Consider the following 18,426-nt stretch of genomic DNA (forward strand, 5'->3'; position numbering starts at 1 on the left):
TGGGCATTCAACCTCCAAGCTACACACCCTGCCCTATTTTTTATTCTTTATTTAGAAACAGGGTCTCACTAAGTTGCGGAGGGCCTCACTAAGTAGCTGAGGCTGTCCGCGAACCGCAATCCTCCAGTCTCAACCTCCCAAATGCTGGGATTACAAGTGTGAGCCACCATGCCAGGCTATATTTAAACAGGATCTCATTACGTTGTTGAGGATGGCTTCAAATCTGTGATCCTTCTGTCTCAGCCTCTCAAGCACTGGGATTACAGGTGTACACCATCATGCCAGGCTCCCCAATCTCTTTTTATTGTGTATTTTTGAGACAGGGTCTTGCTAAGTTTCCCAGGTTGAATTCAAACTGTGGTATCTTGCCTCAGTCTCCCAAATAGCTGAGATTACAGATATGCTCTACCATGCGAGGCTGGAACTAATACTTTCTACTTAACTAATGCAGCAGATGTTTATGTATGTGTGTATGTATGTATGTATGTGTGTATATATATATATATATATATCATAATATGTCATATTGTTTGTTAATTAAATTGTCCAGTAAAAAGTCTTTTCTGACTATTTAAAAAAGCTTAATGTGTTTGGAATAGATAAACCAAGCCTGTTCAACTTAGATTTTTCTTATGGATTCTGTTTTTAAAGAGCTTTATAATTCCATTAGGAAATCCTTAGATATATCAGAGCATATCTGATCTGGTGAGAAATCCAAACATTTCATGGTGCCATGCTTTGTCAGACTCAAACTATTAATATGTTCATTAATATAGTTTTTTGCAGTACTTAGATGGTTGCTTCTTGTTAAAGAGAAGAGAAGGCAAGATACACTATGAGTTATAATAAAATATATTCCTACCTTGTAGTCATATATTCAGCTCTATGACCTGCAGAAATAAAAATTAAAATAAGTAATCTGAATGGAATTCATGAACAGACTTAGTACTCTTTTACATCATCTCTGGCTTATTTTAAGAGGCTGAGTTTATAATAGCATATATTTTATGATAGCAAGCATGAGAATAGCATATAAAGATAGGCAGGTTATTCAAAGTCAGTATTTTATACATCTACTCATAAAATTTAATAAGTTCTATAGATTAGAGGAATGCATTCCATTTGGCAATTGGAGGCAGGTTTTTTTCTTCTTTTTTTCAAACAAGTAAGAAATAGTTGCTGGGCGTGGTGACCCATGCTTGTAATCCCAGTACTTGGGAGGCTGAGACAGGAAGGTCACAGATTTGCAGCCAGCTTCAGCTACTTAGTGAGTTGCCTTCTGCAACTTGGCGAGACCCTGTTTTAAGATAAAAAGAATAAAAAAAAAAATAGGGCTAGGCGTGTAGCTCAGAGGTAGAATGTCCCTGGGTTCAATCCCACAAAATAGTACCACTAAAACAAAAACAAAAAAGAAATAGCTGCTTGACTGTAAGTTCAAACACAAAATAGAAATCGAACACATCCATGACTTGCACGTTGGTTTTGTCTCTGTCTTGACTGATGCTTGTGGGGGAGGGCTGGGAGGGTGGACAGGGCTGGGAGCACTCCATTTCCCTTAGACTAAATTGGTATACTTTCTGTGACAGGAAGTCAGAGGACTGGCAGAGAAGCTGTATTCTATAATCAGAAATGACATTTGCAGATAATAATGTACAAGGGCATTAACTTATAGTACATTCTACCAACTTGTAAGTGAAAAGCCTTTCACAAAGTCCTGTCATTTAAAAACACGAGCTGCTTCTTATACATTTGGGCTCCCTGGCTTGTTTTAAATAAGAGGGCTGAATTTTTGTTAACGCTTCCACAATCTGCTCTAATTTCAAGTTAGCTTGTGTCGATGGCTGCTGTCTGCTCTCTCTTCCGTTCTGGGTGGAGCCTTGAGAAGAAGCGAACCATCCAGCTGGTTTATTTACAAGACGATGATATGGTCCTGAAATAGCTTCCAAAATGACTTGGCAGAGGAAGGTCATGTTGCAGCCGAGACAGGTGAGCCCAGGCCAGCATCTCTTTATGCAATGATTTAGATTTATAAGGGCCAGGCCAGCAGAATCACCGTAATCAACACTGGCTTCTTAAAAACGGTGAATGAATACTCCCCGTCTGCAACAGAACCCTTTGCTCTATTATCTGCTTCAGTAAAAAGGGACACGAAGTATTTGATTAATATCTATTGATTAAACAGGGGACAACAGATATTATCAAAGAATGCTTTTTCCAACGTAGATCCAGGCCGCTGTACAAGTCGGCAGAATCAGAATTCTTAGCCAGACTTGCAATGGGATAATGGGAAAGAGGAAGAACCTGGCTCGTCCGCCCTCTAACCCAGTTCTGTCTATCATTAAATATAGGTTTTCCCTTTTGCAGCCATCCTGCTCCACTGGAGAAGAAGAAAGTGAAGAAGTTCTATACACAGAACTCCAGAAAAAAATGTATGGCCATGTATGAATAAACAAGAAAGTCTACTGGGAAGTAGAGGGGCAGCTGTGTGTGCTGTGGAGCTTTGTAGATATCCTAATGGAAGTGTCCAGCAGGAAGCTGGAGAGACAGGGTGAAGGCCAAGACAGGACAGGGCCGGAGATGAAGATCTGAGCGTCACTACCGTTTGGGTTGTGCTGAGATCACCCAGGCTGACTCAGTAGAATGAGCAAGGATTGAGGGTAAAGAAACTGTCTGGCTCACACTGCACTGTATTGTCATGTTGCATACTTTGAGGACATAAAGATCTGACATACTGCACAGTACTCTAACAATAGTAAACAGTGATATCTTATAATTGTAGATACTGTCTTAATAAATGCTCTAAGTGTGAATGAAGTAACAATGTTAAAACATTTATATTAAGTATTCAAGTGCACAATTTTCAAAATAACCTCAGGAGGTAGCCTCTATTATTATTTTACAAAAGAGATGAGCATGTAGAGAAGGGACTTGTCCGGGTCATGCTGGGTTTGGTGCTCGAGTACAGGTTTGTTTTAACTCCAAAGCTAAGCTCTCAAGTACCATACTATACTACCTTTAAAAACATAAATCCTAGGCTGAGGATGTAGGTCAGTGGTAGAGTGCTTGCCAAGCATGCACGAAGGCTGTGGGTTTGATCCCCCAGCACTACTTTAAAAAGAAAGAAAATATGAGTCTTGTTTTCCCCAGAAGATACTTTGAATGAGACTAGAAAAAAGTAGGAATTATATGGCTTATGGAATTATGGTCTGCCCTATATGACTTGAGCCAAATACAAAACAGTAAAGATTTTAATAAAATTTGAAAATTACATAAATATATGTTATTAAATTAGTAAGTACCTAGAAATTTAAATTGAAGAACACAAGCTAATCATATTCAAGTGAGTTAAGGCTAAAGATTCCGATAATTCCTTGGAAATGAAATGTTTTATAACTTGACAATTTTGCTATCTTTGTTAAAATATCCAAACCAATAATTCCCTAGATCTAGAAAAATGTTGTTATATAAAATGGCTTAAAATTATTTTGCTCCATCCATCTATGGTTAATAGTATGAGATAAAAAATTAAAAACCTATGGAAGATATGTTTGAGTAATAAACCAAGAGCAAGCTTGCAAGAAATATAATTCATAGCATAACCCTACCACCGCATCCACTGTCTTCTCAGCTAATAGTCCAGTGTGTCTCAGCTGATGAATGAGGTTTTATTTTTTAATCAGTATCATCATTAATAGATCAATAACACACAAGCTTAGAAGAGTCTCCTTCCCAGAGAAATGTGAAAGCTTCCAATGTCTGAGGATTAGATTTTAGTCATTTTCTTTGGAAGCCTACTAAATTATTGAAAACTACACAGCCACCTTTACCCTTTTCCCTTGTCCTATATAAACTACTCGGAGAAAAAAATTACCCAGAATTAAGTGTTTTTTTTTTTTCTTCGATGTCCTGAAATTTCATTTGAGAATTTTGAAGTGAATGATTTTTCACACCTAAGTGCATCTTATCTTTATATAGTAAAGAGAAAAAGCAAAATATAATTCTGTGGCAAGTTGAGACTAAAACAGAAAAGCTAAAAAATACTTAAAATATGCATAGTTCAAACCGGACAGAGACACCACGGATTTGCTCCCTAATGAATAACGGATGCAGACTTCTGGTGTTACTTTCCAGCCCTTTTTCTTCCTTAACAATGCGAACTACTGCAGCGCTTTTCTAAAAAGACATAATTATTCACAACCGGCTTCTCCTTTGAAAGTATATTTGTACTCCCACTGAAAGACAGACAATGGATTGCGTGAAGATAACCTACTTAATTCCTTTGTCCGAAGCCATGCACCCAGGGCAAGAAACAACATAATACAGGGCACAGTTCCCACTGTCAGATTTCCTGTGTTTAGCAAAACTGCACAGATATTTACATCCTCTGAACTCTAAATGTTGCACACAAAAAATCCAAAGTGAACATTAAGGCTCACTACTGAAAAAGGGGGCCAAAAAAAACTTTCATTGTCCTAGTTTTGTAGAGATACAGCCCATTTACTGTGGTCAGTTAAACTTCCATTTAAGAATAAATCACACAAAAAAGGTATGATGGTGTTGGTGAGGGGTGAAGAAGATGATGATGAATGTGTTTTTAGCAGCTCGTTCTGTGTTTCTTTCTGTCTCAGGACTTTTCAAAGACTTGGGGTTCTGAATTTTGACAGTGCCACTTTAAAAGCCCGTGTAGCTGTTTCACAACGTTGTAAAGCAAAGAACTTAGTGGGCCACTGGTCTTCTGCCAAAATCCAGCAGTAAGGGAGGCCAAACACATGTCTGTAGTTACAGTTTCAGCTGTGTATCATCAACTGCTAAATCCCTGTGTTAGGCTCTATTTGTTTTACTATGAGGGCAGTTTTTGCAGAGTGAGCCTAATATAATTCAGAGAGGTGATTTCTATCTGAAAAGTCAAGACTGCCCCCAAATACAACACTTAATCTGGTGCTATTAACCTTGGTTAACCAAATCAGGACTTGGATCCCTCCCTGAGGGGTCACCACTGGATTATTTCACTTCGGGACAAGTGCCATTAATTCTCCTGGTCTCCTTTGGTGTAAGCCTATTAATGCGAATAGGGCTTGTGTGGAAAGTCAGCAGGACTAAAAGGTGGGACACATCTCCCAGGCTCAGCTTTTCTGTGAGTTTCAAATTCAGGTAGTGGCCAGCAACTGGTGTGCTGTAAGCCTGCTGAGGGGCAGTGCCGGGGAGCAGAGAGGTCTGCCACTAGTGGACAGAGGCCAGGGTGTCAGCTGCCACCAGATGAAAGCCATCCAGTTCCTTCTGCAGAAAAAACTGAGTCCAGTGAAGATCTTGGATGCTTGAAAAGAGCTGTGTCACACTGGAACCCATTGAAAGAAATTCCAAGATAAATCTTGGCTTAGGATTCACAAGGTATAATATATCTTTACACAGCCCTGCAACAAAAGACAAAATCTGGCATATAGCCTCGGCAAATTGGCCAAAATACAGCCCTATCCGGAGACTGGTATGTAAAATAGTATTAACTATTGGGGCTTTCTCTCTAGGAGACGCAAGAGAATTTATAGTGAATGGATACCATAAAAACTTTGCAACATGGCTCCAAGCCACAGGAACACGTGTCTGCATGTAGTGCCAAGAATGAATTTACCCTCTGCTTAGCTCCCTCAAACTCACGATTTCTAAAAAGGGAAGGCCTGTGAGCAATTCATCTACATGTGATAATTTATGCTTTGGGGCCCACTGACCTTGAGGGCATTGATTGAAATGTCAGGCATTTGTGAGAGATGGGGGGAGGGGTCACATGATACCATGAGGGAAAAAGAAACAATTGGACACAATTGTTCAAGTAAGAAAACTATTCAGAGATAAAAAGGCTTTTTTCTTTTTCTTTTTCTTTTCTTTCTTTCTTTTTTTTAGTTCTAAAGAGGAGTTAAAAGAACAGTACAAGGAACAACCTATGCAACCTTCATTTAAATTCACCAATTGTTAATACCTACCAAATTGGCTTAATATTTTCTTTTTCTCCCATTCTGAATCACTTAAAAGTAAACTGTGGACATTATGATGCTCTAGAAAGCATTTTCAAGAATAAAAACATTCTCTTTTCTGTATGTGTGCTTCTGGGGATTGAACCCAGTGTTTTTCTACCTTGAAAATACACCCCAGACTTACTTAATTTTTTTATTTGAAACAGGGTCTAACCAAGTTGCTAAGTTACTGAGGCTGGGCTCCAGCTTGTGATCCTCTTGTCTCAGTCTCCCAAATACTGGGATTACAGGTGTGCGCCACCACGCTTTACAAGAACATTCTTCCTCATACATCATTATCATGTATGGGAAAATTAATAATAGTTTAATAGTATCATTTAATATATAGTCCATATTTATTTTCCCACTGTACTTCAAATATCCTTCATAATTTTTGCTTTTTTAAATGAAGATTTACACATAACACTTGGTTACTTAAATTTAAGATACTTTTTAGTAGTGTAAATGTGTTTTTCCTCCCTTTATGTGAATACATGGAGCCTTAGGTCATAATAACCTTTCTCCATGTGGTCACTACCTGATGATGATGGGCTCTTTAGAGGAAACCATGAGATAATCTATGGAAGCAGTGCTTTATGGGAAAGGAAGTTTCCAGAATGAGAGGCAGGAGTTTAAGTGAAGCCATCTCTTCTTAAACTGACTCACCCACAGCACCTAGTCCTCTCATTTCTCACTCCCACTGTATTCTCTATCATTGTTCATAATGTCTAGCAGTTCTAGTGTGAATAAAAGATAAAGTTACAGACTCTCAGGAACTTCAAACAGGGACTTTTCCTGTATTTATATTTTCCTTTTAAATTCATGATGACATTTCATGAAGACAAAAAAGAGAAACAGGAGCATTCATACTTCTATCTATTGCCTAGGGTCTATTTTCCAGTTTCCTCATCTGTAAAAATGAGGAAATTAATAGTGTCCAGGCAAGACCATCATCCAACACAGAGGAAACCCTATGGAAGCACTAACTCTTGCTATTGTTTTTGTTAGGAGACATGGTAATCTATTTATAATATTGTATTCTTTATCAACTATAAACGAAGCCTAATGAAAGAGAAAAAAATCACCCAAACTGGTTCAACTGGTTTCTAGAGTGCAAAATGGCAACAGATGGAACAAGAAATACCAGCCCATTAAAACAAACAGAGGTGGGGTTGGAGGGTGGAGAAGCCCGAGAGCTAAAGGAAGAAAGAACCTGGGGTAAGTTGGTGGGAGCAGGGGTCTCCTCCAGACAGTCCATCCCTCAGGAGTGCCTGTTCTGAAAGTCTTGCAGGAGCTCTGTGATGGTTTCTCCGCCCACCCTAGATTTATTATTCTTTCCAAAGCTTACAACCAAGCTTAAAAATACAAAGGACACAAGGAAGAACTTGACTAACACAGACACAGATAAAACCAACTCGAATTATCCAGTGTTATCTGTTTCATGTACAAATACATGATTCATCCTCTTCATAGAATATGCTCATGATGTGATAAAACCTACATCATCTCTCCATCTATTCCAAATAACTGACCTTCTCCAAGAGTCCTTTGCAGCAAGTCATGTTTGGCTTGAAGTTTCGTGATGAGATTACTGCCTTCCAAATATTCTCTGAGTTTCTGCAAAAGGCAAGATTACATTAAAAAAAAAAAAGCAAAACTAAAACTATTCAATTTCACAGAACTTCTCATTGGAGAAGTTAGACAGTCTAGCCACATTTATCATCTACATGCTAGAATTCTGCTACTCAAAGCGTGGTCTGCAGCCCTTAGCATCAGCTATCACTTGGGAGTTCTCTGAGGTGTAGACTCTCAGGCCTCTTTCTCCCCAGCCCCACTGATATCAGAACTTATATTTTCACAAGCTCTCGTGGTGATGTGTGCATATGTTAAATTTTAAAAGTCCGGTTTGAGAGCAGTCCTAAATTCTAAACTCTAACCAGACTGACTGAATCAGGAGCTTGAAGGGTAGACAGAAATCCACCATTTAATTAAGACTCCTATATAATTTTGATGGAACTACAGAAGCAACTCTGGGGCACCGTGGATCTGGGCTCTGTCAAGAGTGGCTGGGGGAGCAAAGGGCACGCACCATGAAATAGAACTGCTCTGTTTCCTGCTGGTTAGCTCTCCTCTTGGCAATGCTGGGCTTACTCAGGTAGGTTTCAGAGACAGTCGATTTCACAGACTCTGTGGAGCGGCTGTGTTGGAAGCACTCAGATACATCGTAGTCCTCAATGGTGACCATGTCTTGTATCGTCTGCAAGGTGGCTTCAGTGGTTTTCTTGACCTGGAAACAGAAATACATTTCTTAGGTTAGTACATTACAAGTCCCACATCTACTCAGTGAGAGTCAACTCTGTTGGGCAGTTATGGGGAGATGGGCCTTGCTCCTGAGGCATTCAGAACTTATTAGGGGAGAGAGATAGATCAACAATACCCTATATCACCAACTGTTATGGTTAAAATCTAGAATTGCCCCTTCTCAAAAACAACAAAAACAACAACAAAAACAAAAAACGCACAGTGTTGCATGCTTGTATGCTTGTAATTCCAGCATTTGGGAGGCTGAGACAGGAGGACTGTGGTCATGGACAGCCTCAGCTACTTAGTAAGGTCCTCTGCAACTCAGCAAGACCCTGTTCCAAAACAAAGAATAAAAACTAGGGGCTCAGAAGTAGAATGCCCCTGGGTTTCATCCCCAGTACTGCAAAAAGCAAAAAACAAACTTCTTCCCCCCAAAACTCATATGGTTCAAAGCCTAGTCTCCAATGCAGCAAGTTCAGAGGTGGGGCATGGTTGGAGAAGGTGGGGCCCTGGGGGCACGGCCTTGGACTATATATAGTCCTTGGCTTTGCTCCCCTGCTCCTGACTGCTGAGCAGCTTTCCTCTACACAGCCGCCTACATGATGTTTCTGACTTGGAACTAGCTGACTATGAACCGAAACTCTGATACCGTGAGCCAAATAAACCTTTCTTCCTCTAAGTTGCTCTTGTCAGGTATTTTGGCCATAGTGATGAAAAGGCTGACTAATACAACAATATTAGGATTTCTTTGAATTATTTTAAGGAGAATATCACTTTATACTTGAGTCCTCATAAGTCTCATGGATCACTGAGAATTCTCCCACTTACTTTTTTTTTTTTTGCTTTAAATGACATTGTTAGCTGAAGTAAAACTACCTATAGAAAAGACACAAACCATAAATGTGTGGCGTAATGAGTGATCATAAAATGAATAAATCTAGAAACAGTAGGTGACGAGCACTCTTATGCCTATCCAAAAACCACACTCTTCTTCCTCCCTCCCCATTACCAATCACTCTCATTTCTAACAACATACGTTAGTTTTGACCTTTTTTGTACTTTACATAAATGGAATCCCATAGAATGTATGATTTTTGTCTTGGTTTTGTTCAATGTTAGTGAGATCAATTCATTTTTTTTTGTGTGTGTGGGCATAGCATTCCATTGCTGAATACTGTAATGACACATGGTAACTCATCCCTCTAACTATTTATTGATAGATAGCTTATTTTTAGTCTTTGGCTATAATAAAGTAATGCTGCTATGAACGCTGTTTTGCTGTGTTGCATATACATGAGTCAAATTTCAGCTCACAGGATACTGACAGACTGTTTTCTAAAATGACTGTTGTAATTTATATTTTTACCAGCTGGTAGAATTCCTATTGCTCCACAGCTTCACCAACAGTTGATACTGTCTGTTTTTGTTTTTTTAATTTAAACTCTTGTACTGGGTATAAAGTAATATCTGTCTCACTGTGGTTTTGCCACGTATTTCCCTGATGTATGAGATTAAGCACAATATCATAAATATGTTTAAGGCAATTTGGATCTCCTCCTGAGTCTTTCTCACTGATTTGTAGTATGAATGAGTCTTTTCTTCCTTACTTATGTTACAAATATCTTTTCCTGATCTGTGATATTGCTTTTTATCATTTCATTATTGTCTAGATGAAATTGCTTTTTTCTTTTCTTTCTTTTTTTGGTATTGGGATTGAGCCCAGGGGTATTCTATTTCCAAACTACGCTCCTGTCCATTTTTTGTTTGTTTGTTTGTTTTTGAAACAGGGTCTCTGTAGGTTTCAGAGATTCTTGATAAATTGCTAAGGCTGTCCTTAAACCTGAAATTCTTCTATCTTAGCCTCCCAAGTACTGGGATTACAGGAATGTGCCACCATGCCAGACCAGATAAACAGTTTCTAATTTTAATGTCATCAGTCTGTCAAATTTTTTCCCCTTTATGATTGGTATTTTCTGTGTCCCATTTAAGAAATATCTTTCTCTATCATGGTCATAAAGACACTACTATTTTCTTCTATGATCCTTTTTATCTATTTATCTTCTAGGAGCTTTTTATTTGTCAAAGATCATATTCTGCCTTTGCTTATCAAAGTTTAATGTAAATTAAGCCACACCATGTAAACAGTTTAGAATATCACAATGTACCACAATCTAACCACACAATGTAAATGGTTTAGAACATCTTAGCTCCATTTATCTCTTCTGATATATATATATGCTATTTCTTAATGTATTGAAAAAGACATATAGGTAAGTTTTATACATTTTAAATAAGACATTGTTAGTTATTGTTTTACATAGTTGGTATTTATTTAGCTTTATCTGTGTACTTATTACAGTATGTGATCTCCATACTGTTTTCTATTCCATAAGTTTTCTATTCATCTTCGGGCTTCAACAGTTTCACTATTATGTGTCTAGGTAAGGATTTAAAAAAATATATTCTGAGATGAGGGGGTGTAGTTCAGTGGTAGAAAATTTGCCTATCACCCTGAGTTTAATCGTCAACATAACAAGAAATAAAATAAAATAATAAATACCTATAAAATACATATATTCTGCCAAATTTTTTGGACCTCTTGAACCTAAGTGATACTTTTCATGAATGCTAAAAGGCTTTAGCCTTTATCTTTTCAACTACTGTCTCTCCAGTTTTCCTTCTATGTTAGACTTCACTGTGTTTCCAGGGTCACTTATCCTCCTCTCTTACATTTCCATGCTTTCATTTTGCTAGGCCACATTTTGATTATTTTCTTCTGGCTGCCTTCTACTTTGAGAATTCACTCTTTAGCTGTGTTTAAACCATTCACTGATTTCTTAGTTTTGGTTCTTATAATCAAATTTCTATGTGGTTCATTTCCAAATCTGTCATTTCATAGCTTCTTGTTTCCTGCTGAAGTCTAAGCTTGGCTTTTATCTCCTCAAATACTATAAGAAGCTCTTTTTTAGTTTGTTTCTGATAATCCCAATATTTGGAGCTCTTGTGGATATGCCCTTCTTGTCTGTCTACTGGCTATCACTCAGTTTCCTGTTTCCTCATGTACCTAATTAACTTTGTTGGGCATTTTTGTAAAGTTGTTTGAGTTCCAGTGTGAGGTTATCAGCCTCCAAAGAGAAAGTTTATTTTCCAGAGCCACTGATGCATGAGTAATTCAGACTCACTGGATTTCATTATTGTTTGAGATACTAGACACTCTTTCTTTTGGGAAGGTATAGTTCCCTCTGTGTCATAGCTTGTCTTGGACATGAAAATGTGGAAGGAAGAACCAGCCAAGTAACCCAATCTATCATAACAGGAAGTAGAAATCTTTATGATCACTTAAAAAACAGCATCATATTATTTTGGAAGTAAATAATAGGAATCAGCACTGATTTAGATGTTTAAAAATTAGACCACCACTTTGGTGGTTTCATTCCCCAAACACATTGTATTAGTGTGCTAGGACAAAACAAGAACCCAACATTAGACACTTATTGTTTCACAGTTTTGGAGGCTAGATACTCAAGATCAAGGTCTGTGCTTTCAGGGTTGGTTCCTTCTGATCATAAGAGGGAAGGGTATGTTCGAGGACTCTCTCATTGGCTTGCGCATGGCAGTCTTCTCCCTGTGTCTTCACATCATTTTTTCCTCTGTGTGTCTGTGTTCAAGTTCCCTCTTTTTTTGGGGGGGGAGCAGTAGTGGGGATGGAACACAGGAGCATTCTACCTCAGAACTCTACCCACAGCCCTACTTTTTTTTTTTAATTCTTTATTTTGGAATAAGGTCTCACTAGGTTGTGGAGTGCTTCATTAAGTAGCTGAAGATGGCCTCAAACCTGAAATCCTCTTGTCTCATCCTCCCAAGCACTGGGATTACAAGCGTGTACCACCATCCCCGGCTTCAAATTTCTTCTTTTTTTTTCCCCCCTAAGTAAACCAGTCATATTGGATTAGAGACTACTGTAGTAACTTTATTTTGTTGACCTCTGTGATGACCTTTTCTTCAAATAAGGTTACACTCTGAATCACTGTATGCTAGGACTTTAACATGTGAACCATGCTATTTCATGGCACTGAGCCATGCACTTGTGTCGATGCCAGCCTATTCGTCCATTTAGATTCATCACTTTCTCTGTGAAGGCCACCCTCATCCCTTCCTCCCTTCCCCATTTAATTACCTCCTCCTTGCTGTCACTGACCTTGCATGTATTTCAATTATAGCACTGTATCATTTCAGATGTTTTATAAATTAGTAAAAAGGGACCTTGCACAAGCCAGAGTTAAACTAATGCCCTAGTTAATTATCCTGGGGTACAGAAACTTACTGCCATGCAGGCCACAGATGGCAGGAGCAGAGAAAGCATCTTGCCAGGGCCTCGCCTTCTCCTTATCCCCAACATGGGTGCAGATGCTAATGACTCTGACTGTGTGGGGGCAAAGTGCTACTAGATCTGGAAAAATAGCCCAGTTGTTGCTGCCCTACAATTGCTTGAAAAGGGGGTGTCATATCACTCTTCCACAGGGATTCACACTATTGATCCATGTACCTGCATGTAAGTGGATGTTAACGAATACTGGGACCTCCTGATATCTGAAAAATTCATTCTGGGTAATGATACAATTTAGTCCAAGAAACAAAACAGCATCATTGCACAAGGGCTCACTGAACAAAGCCTCTGCCTTCAGCTGTGTCTCTGGAGACCTGTGTTCTGACAGTCCACTCTGACTCTGACTTAATGGCCCCTGTGGGTGGACTGGATACTGACTGTGGTCTGAGGAGCATAATTCCAAATCCATTTCCCCCAAGTATGTGCCACACTGTGTAGAGGTCTGTTCCCACTGGTGGGGTCAACATGAGGTCAGGGATAGCTGATTAATCTATCTCCAGTGACTAACGCATTGCTTGGACCGGACCACATCACATCAGGCTATCAGAAAATGCTTGCTGAATGAATGGTGGAAGTCAGCCTCAAAATCATCCTCCTTATAAACCCAAGGGGGGCTAAAGGATGCTCAGCATTGACAATGTGTGGTTTCTCTGCTGAGAGTCATCCTGAGCTCTGCCATTTCTCTTGGGCTATTGTATGCCTTTTAAACCCTTTCTAGGAACCCTCAAATTCCCCTTTGGATTCTTTCGGATCGAGGTTCTCCCCACAGTGGGTTAAAGCTAATTGGAAACCAAAAATATAAATGTATGACTGCAGTGAAAGACAGTTGATCCTGTTTTAGATTTTGGTCAAGATGAGAGTACCACTCTAGGGATGAATTGCAGTCATTTTTTCCCTGGGCTCTTCATGTTATCTCACCAGTAGAAGGCTGCAGGCAAAATGGAGATGCTTAAATATGTGGGAGGCTGAGATAGGAGAATCTCAGATTCAAGGCCAGCCTTAGCAATATAGTGAGACCCTGCTTTGACCCTGTTTCAAATAAAAAAAAAAATAGGGCTGGAGGTATATAGCTCGGAGGTAGAATGCCTCTGGGTTCAACCATCAACACGAAATAAGTAAAACAAAAACCCAAACCAACCAAATGAACAAACAAACAAACAAACACCCCAGACTTAAAGGCCACTGAGAAGGTCAGAATCAGCAGTTATAAATAATTAAGTAGTTCTTAAGCTCCACATCTCATACCAAGTCTTAAAAGAATGTGAGAATTCTCCATGAGGGTTTGACTATTGATTCCGAGATTCTGCTGCAATCATTGGTGCTATGGCAAATTTGGGTGGAGAATGTGATTTTCCTACTTGAAGACAGGGGTTCACTGAAATATCTCTTACTTCACTCAATTACCCAGGCCATGAAAACTATCTCATAGTGAGCCTAAAGTCATGTTCATTATTGTTGACAATATCCTGCCTAAGGAATACGTCTTCGGAGTCGTTTGGAAATACTCCTTAGGAAACTGCTGGTAAAGACTTTAAGTGGTACTAGGAAAATTTATGTGGGGCTCTCAGTTCATTAAGCATTGTTAGAAATTGGTTGAGGAATCACAAGCTCCATTTTTCCGTTCCCCTCAGGGTGGCAAATTCACTAGTATAATTTAAAATTTGAGTTGTTTCGTATGCGAGAAGGCTTTACTTATAGCACAGAAGTGACATGCTGATGAAAACTCTATTTTCTGGACCAAATATTGGGACAAATGGTCTGAAAATGGAGCAAAGTCCTTAAAACTGACATTGTCCTAAGATATATGAAAGGCACAGTTGCTCTACTTAATATAATTTGTATTTCTCTTTCTTCAGCTATGTATAGATAAGGGGAGGAAGGAGGAACTTTAAGCAAAGCAAGCTTTACTATGCCAGCAATTCCACCAGAGGCCCGCTTTGAAAGAGAGCAGCAGCAGGAATGGCCTCTCAGCACAAACATCTATGCTAAAAATTAAAAAGCAGAGGCTGAGACCAGAAGAGATCAGGTTTGAGGCCAGCTTCAGCAAGTGAGACCATATTTCAAAATAAGGAAAAAAATAAAAAAAGAGCTGGAGGTATAGCTCAGAAGTAGAATGTCCCTGAGTTCAATTCTTACTATGGAACCAAAAAGCTGGGAATAGAGCTGTGTGATGATAGGTCCTGCCCTAATTCTATGTGCACAATTACAGGTGGACACTAATAAATATTTATTAATGAACTGGGAAGTGCAATTGCCTGATGAGTTACCATGGATGCAAATTTTCTGCATAATGAAACTGAAAGCTTATTTAAAAATGTTTAACAGGTAATTGGAAAGTAGTGAAGTGATAATAAATGTCACAATCCATGCTGAATCTCCATCAACCACAAATTGAATTAAGCCCTTCTCAAACCTGTCCATTCAGTTTTTACTACTTTCTGGTATATTTAGGCCATTTCATAAATGTTTACTGCTCTCTCCTCTTTGCATTTGGGCAGGTGTTCAAACTCAAGTATGTTAAGGGCCAAGGAGGTCTGAGGATGAGGCCAGTGGCTGAGTGGAGACCAGGCAGAGAGGAAGGGCATCCTCTGTGTGGGGACATGGGGACTGCTCAGCTCCAGCCCCGAGCCATCCTGCAGAAAGGCAGTATAGTGTGATCAGAGATCTTCATTTTGTAGGAGTATGATATTGATATTTCTATGCAAAACTCCCAATTTTTCTTGTTTTATTGGTGCATTCTAATGTATCACAGTGAGATTGAAAGTAATATAAATGTACATGCACACAGTTCTTATGCTTAAATGAGCAACTGTGTGTGTGTGTGTGTGTGTGTGTGTGTGTGGTGTTGGGGATTGAACTCAGGGACATTCTACCTCTGAGCTACATCCTCAGCCTCATTTTTTGTTCTTTTATTTTGAAACAGGGTCTCACTAAGTTGCAGAGGCCTCACTAAGTAGCTGAGGCTGTCCTTGAACCTGTGATCCTCCTATCTCAGTCTCCCAAGTACTGGATTTACAAGTTTCACCACGCCTGGCAGGGCTGCCAGTTTTGACCTTGTGCATAACACATTATTTTCCTAGAATTTAGAGAATGTTTTCTAGATAAAATAGCAGGAGGATACACCTGAAAGGCTACTAGACCTATCAGAGGCCACTAGACCTACAAATGCAGATCCGTCAGGACCCAGGAACCTGCATTAGGTGAGTATTTTGTGGTACCTTGCCTAAACTCTAAATTCTAAAACACTACTTCACAGAAAGAGAAGGGACATATGTTTTCTCTAATATGCCCAAACTAGGGAGTATTAGGGATACCAGAGGGACTCCAGGTAATGGAGCGGAAACCTCAGCAAAGCTAGAATGGAGGGATGGGAGAGGAAGAAGGCTGAGGCTGATTAATGAAGGAGCCACATCTGAATATGTGTAAAAGTACGAATGTAGTATGGTCAACCTAGACTCTCATTCTTGAGAGGGGGGAAAGGAAAAGTAAGGGAGAAGAGGGCACCAAGCACAGTCTGAATGTATGCCATTTTCAATATGTTCCACATTAAAAAAATATATATATAGTAAAAAAAAATCCACTACTTCAAGGAGAACAATAGCTTTCCTTTGGGAAGGCTCATTTGTGGGCCTTTATTACATAGAGATCAGATTGGCTGCATCAGGACTCTTGGCTGGTTTGGTTCCTCTAGTAAGAATGGAAGTCAGAAAACTATCATGGTGTGTGTGTGTGTGTGTGTGTGTGTGTGTGTGTTACTGGAAACTGAACCTAGAGGCATTCTACCTTGAAGCTACTCTCCTAGCCCAATTTTCAATTTCTTCTTTGTAAACAGGGTCCTGCTAGGTTGTTAAGAGCCTCGCCAAGTGGCCGAGGTTGGTTTTGAATCTAAAATCCTCTTGTCTTAGTTCCAAGTACTAAGATTATAAGCCTGTGCCACCATGGGTTTTGATCAAATTAAAAGGGTCTAGGAGTCCATCACTCTTTCTTTTCTTTTCTTTTTTTTTTTTTTTGTGGTACTAGGGGTGGAACCCAGAGCCTTTCTACCTCCAGGCTATACTCCCAGACCTATTTTTAAAATATATATATATATTTTTTAATTTGGAAACAGGGTCTCACTAAGTTGCTGAGAGCCTCACTAAGTAGCTGAGGCTGGCTTCAAACCCGTGCGATCCTCCTGTCTCAGCCTCCCAAGAGCGGGGATTACAAGCGTGTGCCACCACGCCTGGCTCATCACTCTTTCTTAACAGAAAGAAACCCATATCGCTAAAAACATCCCATAGGAATTGAAATAAAATGGTTTTAAAGTGAAGTTTTTGTTTGTCATACTGGGGATGGAATCCAGGGGCATTCTACCTCTGAGCTATACTCACAGCCTTATTGTATTTCCTCCTCCTCCTCCTCCTCCTCCTCCTCCTCCTCCTCCTCCTCCTCCTCCTCTTCCTCCTCCTCCTCCTCCTTCTATTTTTATTTTTTAATTTATTTTTCCGGGTCTGGGGATGGAACCCAGGGGCATTCAACCTCCGAGCTACACCCCCTGCCCTATTTTTTATTCTTTATTTTGAAACAGGGTCTCACCAAGTTGCAGAAGGCTTCACTAAGTTGGTAAGGCTGTCCATAAACCTGCCATCTTCTTGTCTCAGCCTCCCAAGTACTGAGATTACAAGTGTGAGCCACCATACCTGCCTGTCCTAAAGTGGATTTTAATCATTCATTTTAACAATGTGAATTTTTTTTCTGTTCTGTTCTACCATCCCCTTTTGAAAATTGTCTCTAGAAATACATTATTGCTGTGGGTGCTATGAATCAAAGGACTCTATGTGTGATTACCACACTTAGGCTGGCAAATAAGACTTCCATTTTCCAGAAAAAAAAAGTGTCAATCTTGTTTCAGAGATAAGGACAGGAAGATGGGGTGAAACTACAAGCTGTGAGAGACCATGTAGTTTTGGATCTATGCCCCGAACCCCAAAACACACATGAATGAGTCACTTCATAGTGATGGGGGCATGATTCCTGATACTACCACTTAACACAGATCTAATAATACACGAAGCTATTGGGAGCAGGAGCCGACAAGTCTAACTGGTTACTATAAATTGCAAGTTAAAGCCTTGACTACTACAAGAAATACTTATGACTTATATTTTTATTTTAGGAGAACATGGATCCAATTAAGTTAATTTCATAAAGAGGCATCCAAATTGCACAACTGCTTTCTTGCTCAACATATATTTTAAAATTCACATTTCATGTTGCATCCTTATAAGTATATGGATGTCAGCAAATAAACATTTTTTTTTTTTTTTGGTACTGGGGATGAAACTCAGGAGCATTCTACTTCCAAGCTACAGCCCCAGCCCTATTTCTTTTTCTTTCCTTTTTCTTTTGGTGGTACTGGGGTCCCTAGAAACCCTTCTACCTCCAGGCTACACTCCCAGACCTATTTTTATACTTTTTTATTTGGAAACAGGGTCTCTTAAGACAGCGTGGCTGGCTTCGAACCAGCGCGATCCTCCTGTCCCCGCCTCCCAAGTGCGGGGATTACAAGCGTGTGCCACCATGCCTGGCAGCCCCAGTCCTATTTTTTATTCTTTATTTTGAAACAGGGTCTCACGGAGTTGCAAAGGACCTCACTAAGTAGCTGAGGCTGGCCGTGAACCACGATCCTCCTGTCTTAGCCTCCCGAATGCTGGGATTGCAAGCATGTGTCCCAATCCCCAGCTTAAATAA

General features: G+C 39.6%; 1 protein-coding gene across 2 annotated transcripts in view; it reads right to left on the reverse strand.

Annotated features, from left to right (window-relative positions):
- Nucleotides 1–18,426, reverse strand: part of SRGAP1 (SLIT-ROBO Rho GTPase activating protein 1) — a gene marked incomplete at both ends in the record, with an annotated part of 316,091 nt that overhangs the window by 55,902 nt on the left and 241,763 nt on the right. For both annotated transcript variants that reach the window (XM_080706566.1, XM_080706565.1), the window contains 3 exons: nt 863–890; nt 7,538–7,622; nt 8,095–8,292. In XM_080706566.1, the coding sequence (XP_080562692.1) occupies nt 863–890; nt 7,538–7,622; nt 8,095–8,292 (311 nt within the window). The remainder of the gene's footprint in view (nt 1–862; nt 891–7,537; nt 7,623–8,094; nt 8,293–18,426) is intronic.

The sequence above is a fragment of the Muscardinus avellanarius genome (assembly GCF_963383645.1).
Source record: "Muscardinus avellanarius genome assembly, chromosome: 11".
In the NCBI taxonomy this organism is placed as follows: domain Eukaryota; kingdom Metazoa; phylum Chordata; class Mammalia; order Rodentia; family Gliridae; genus Muscardinus; species Muscardinus avellanarius.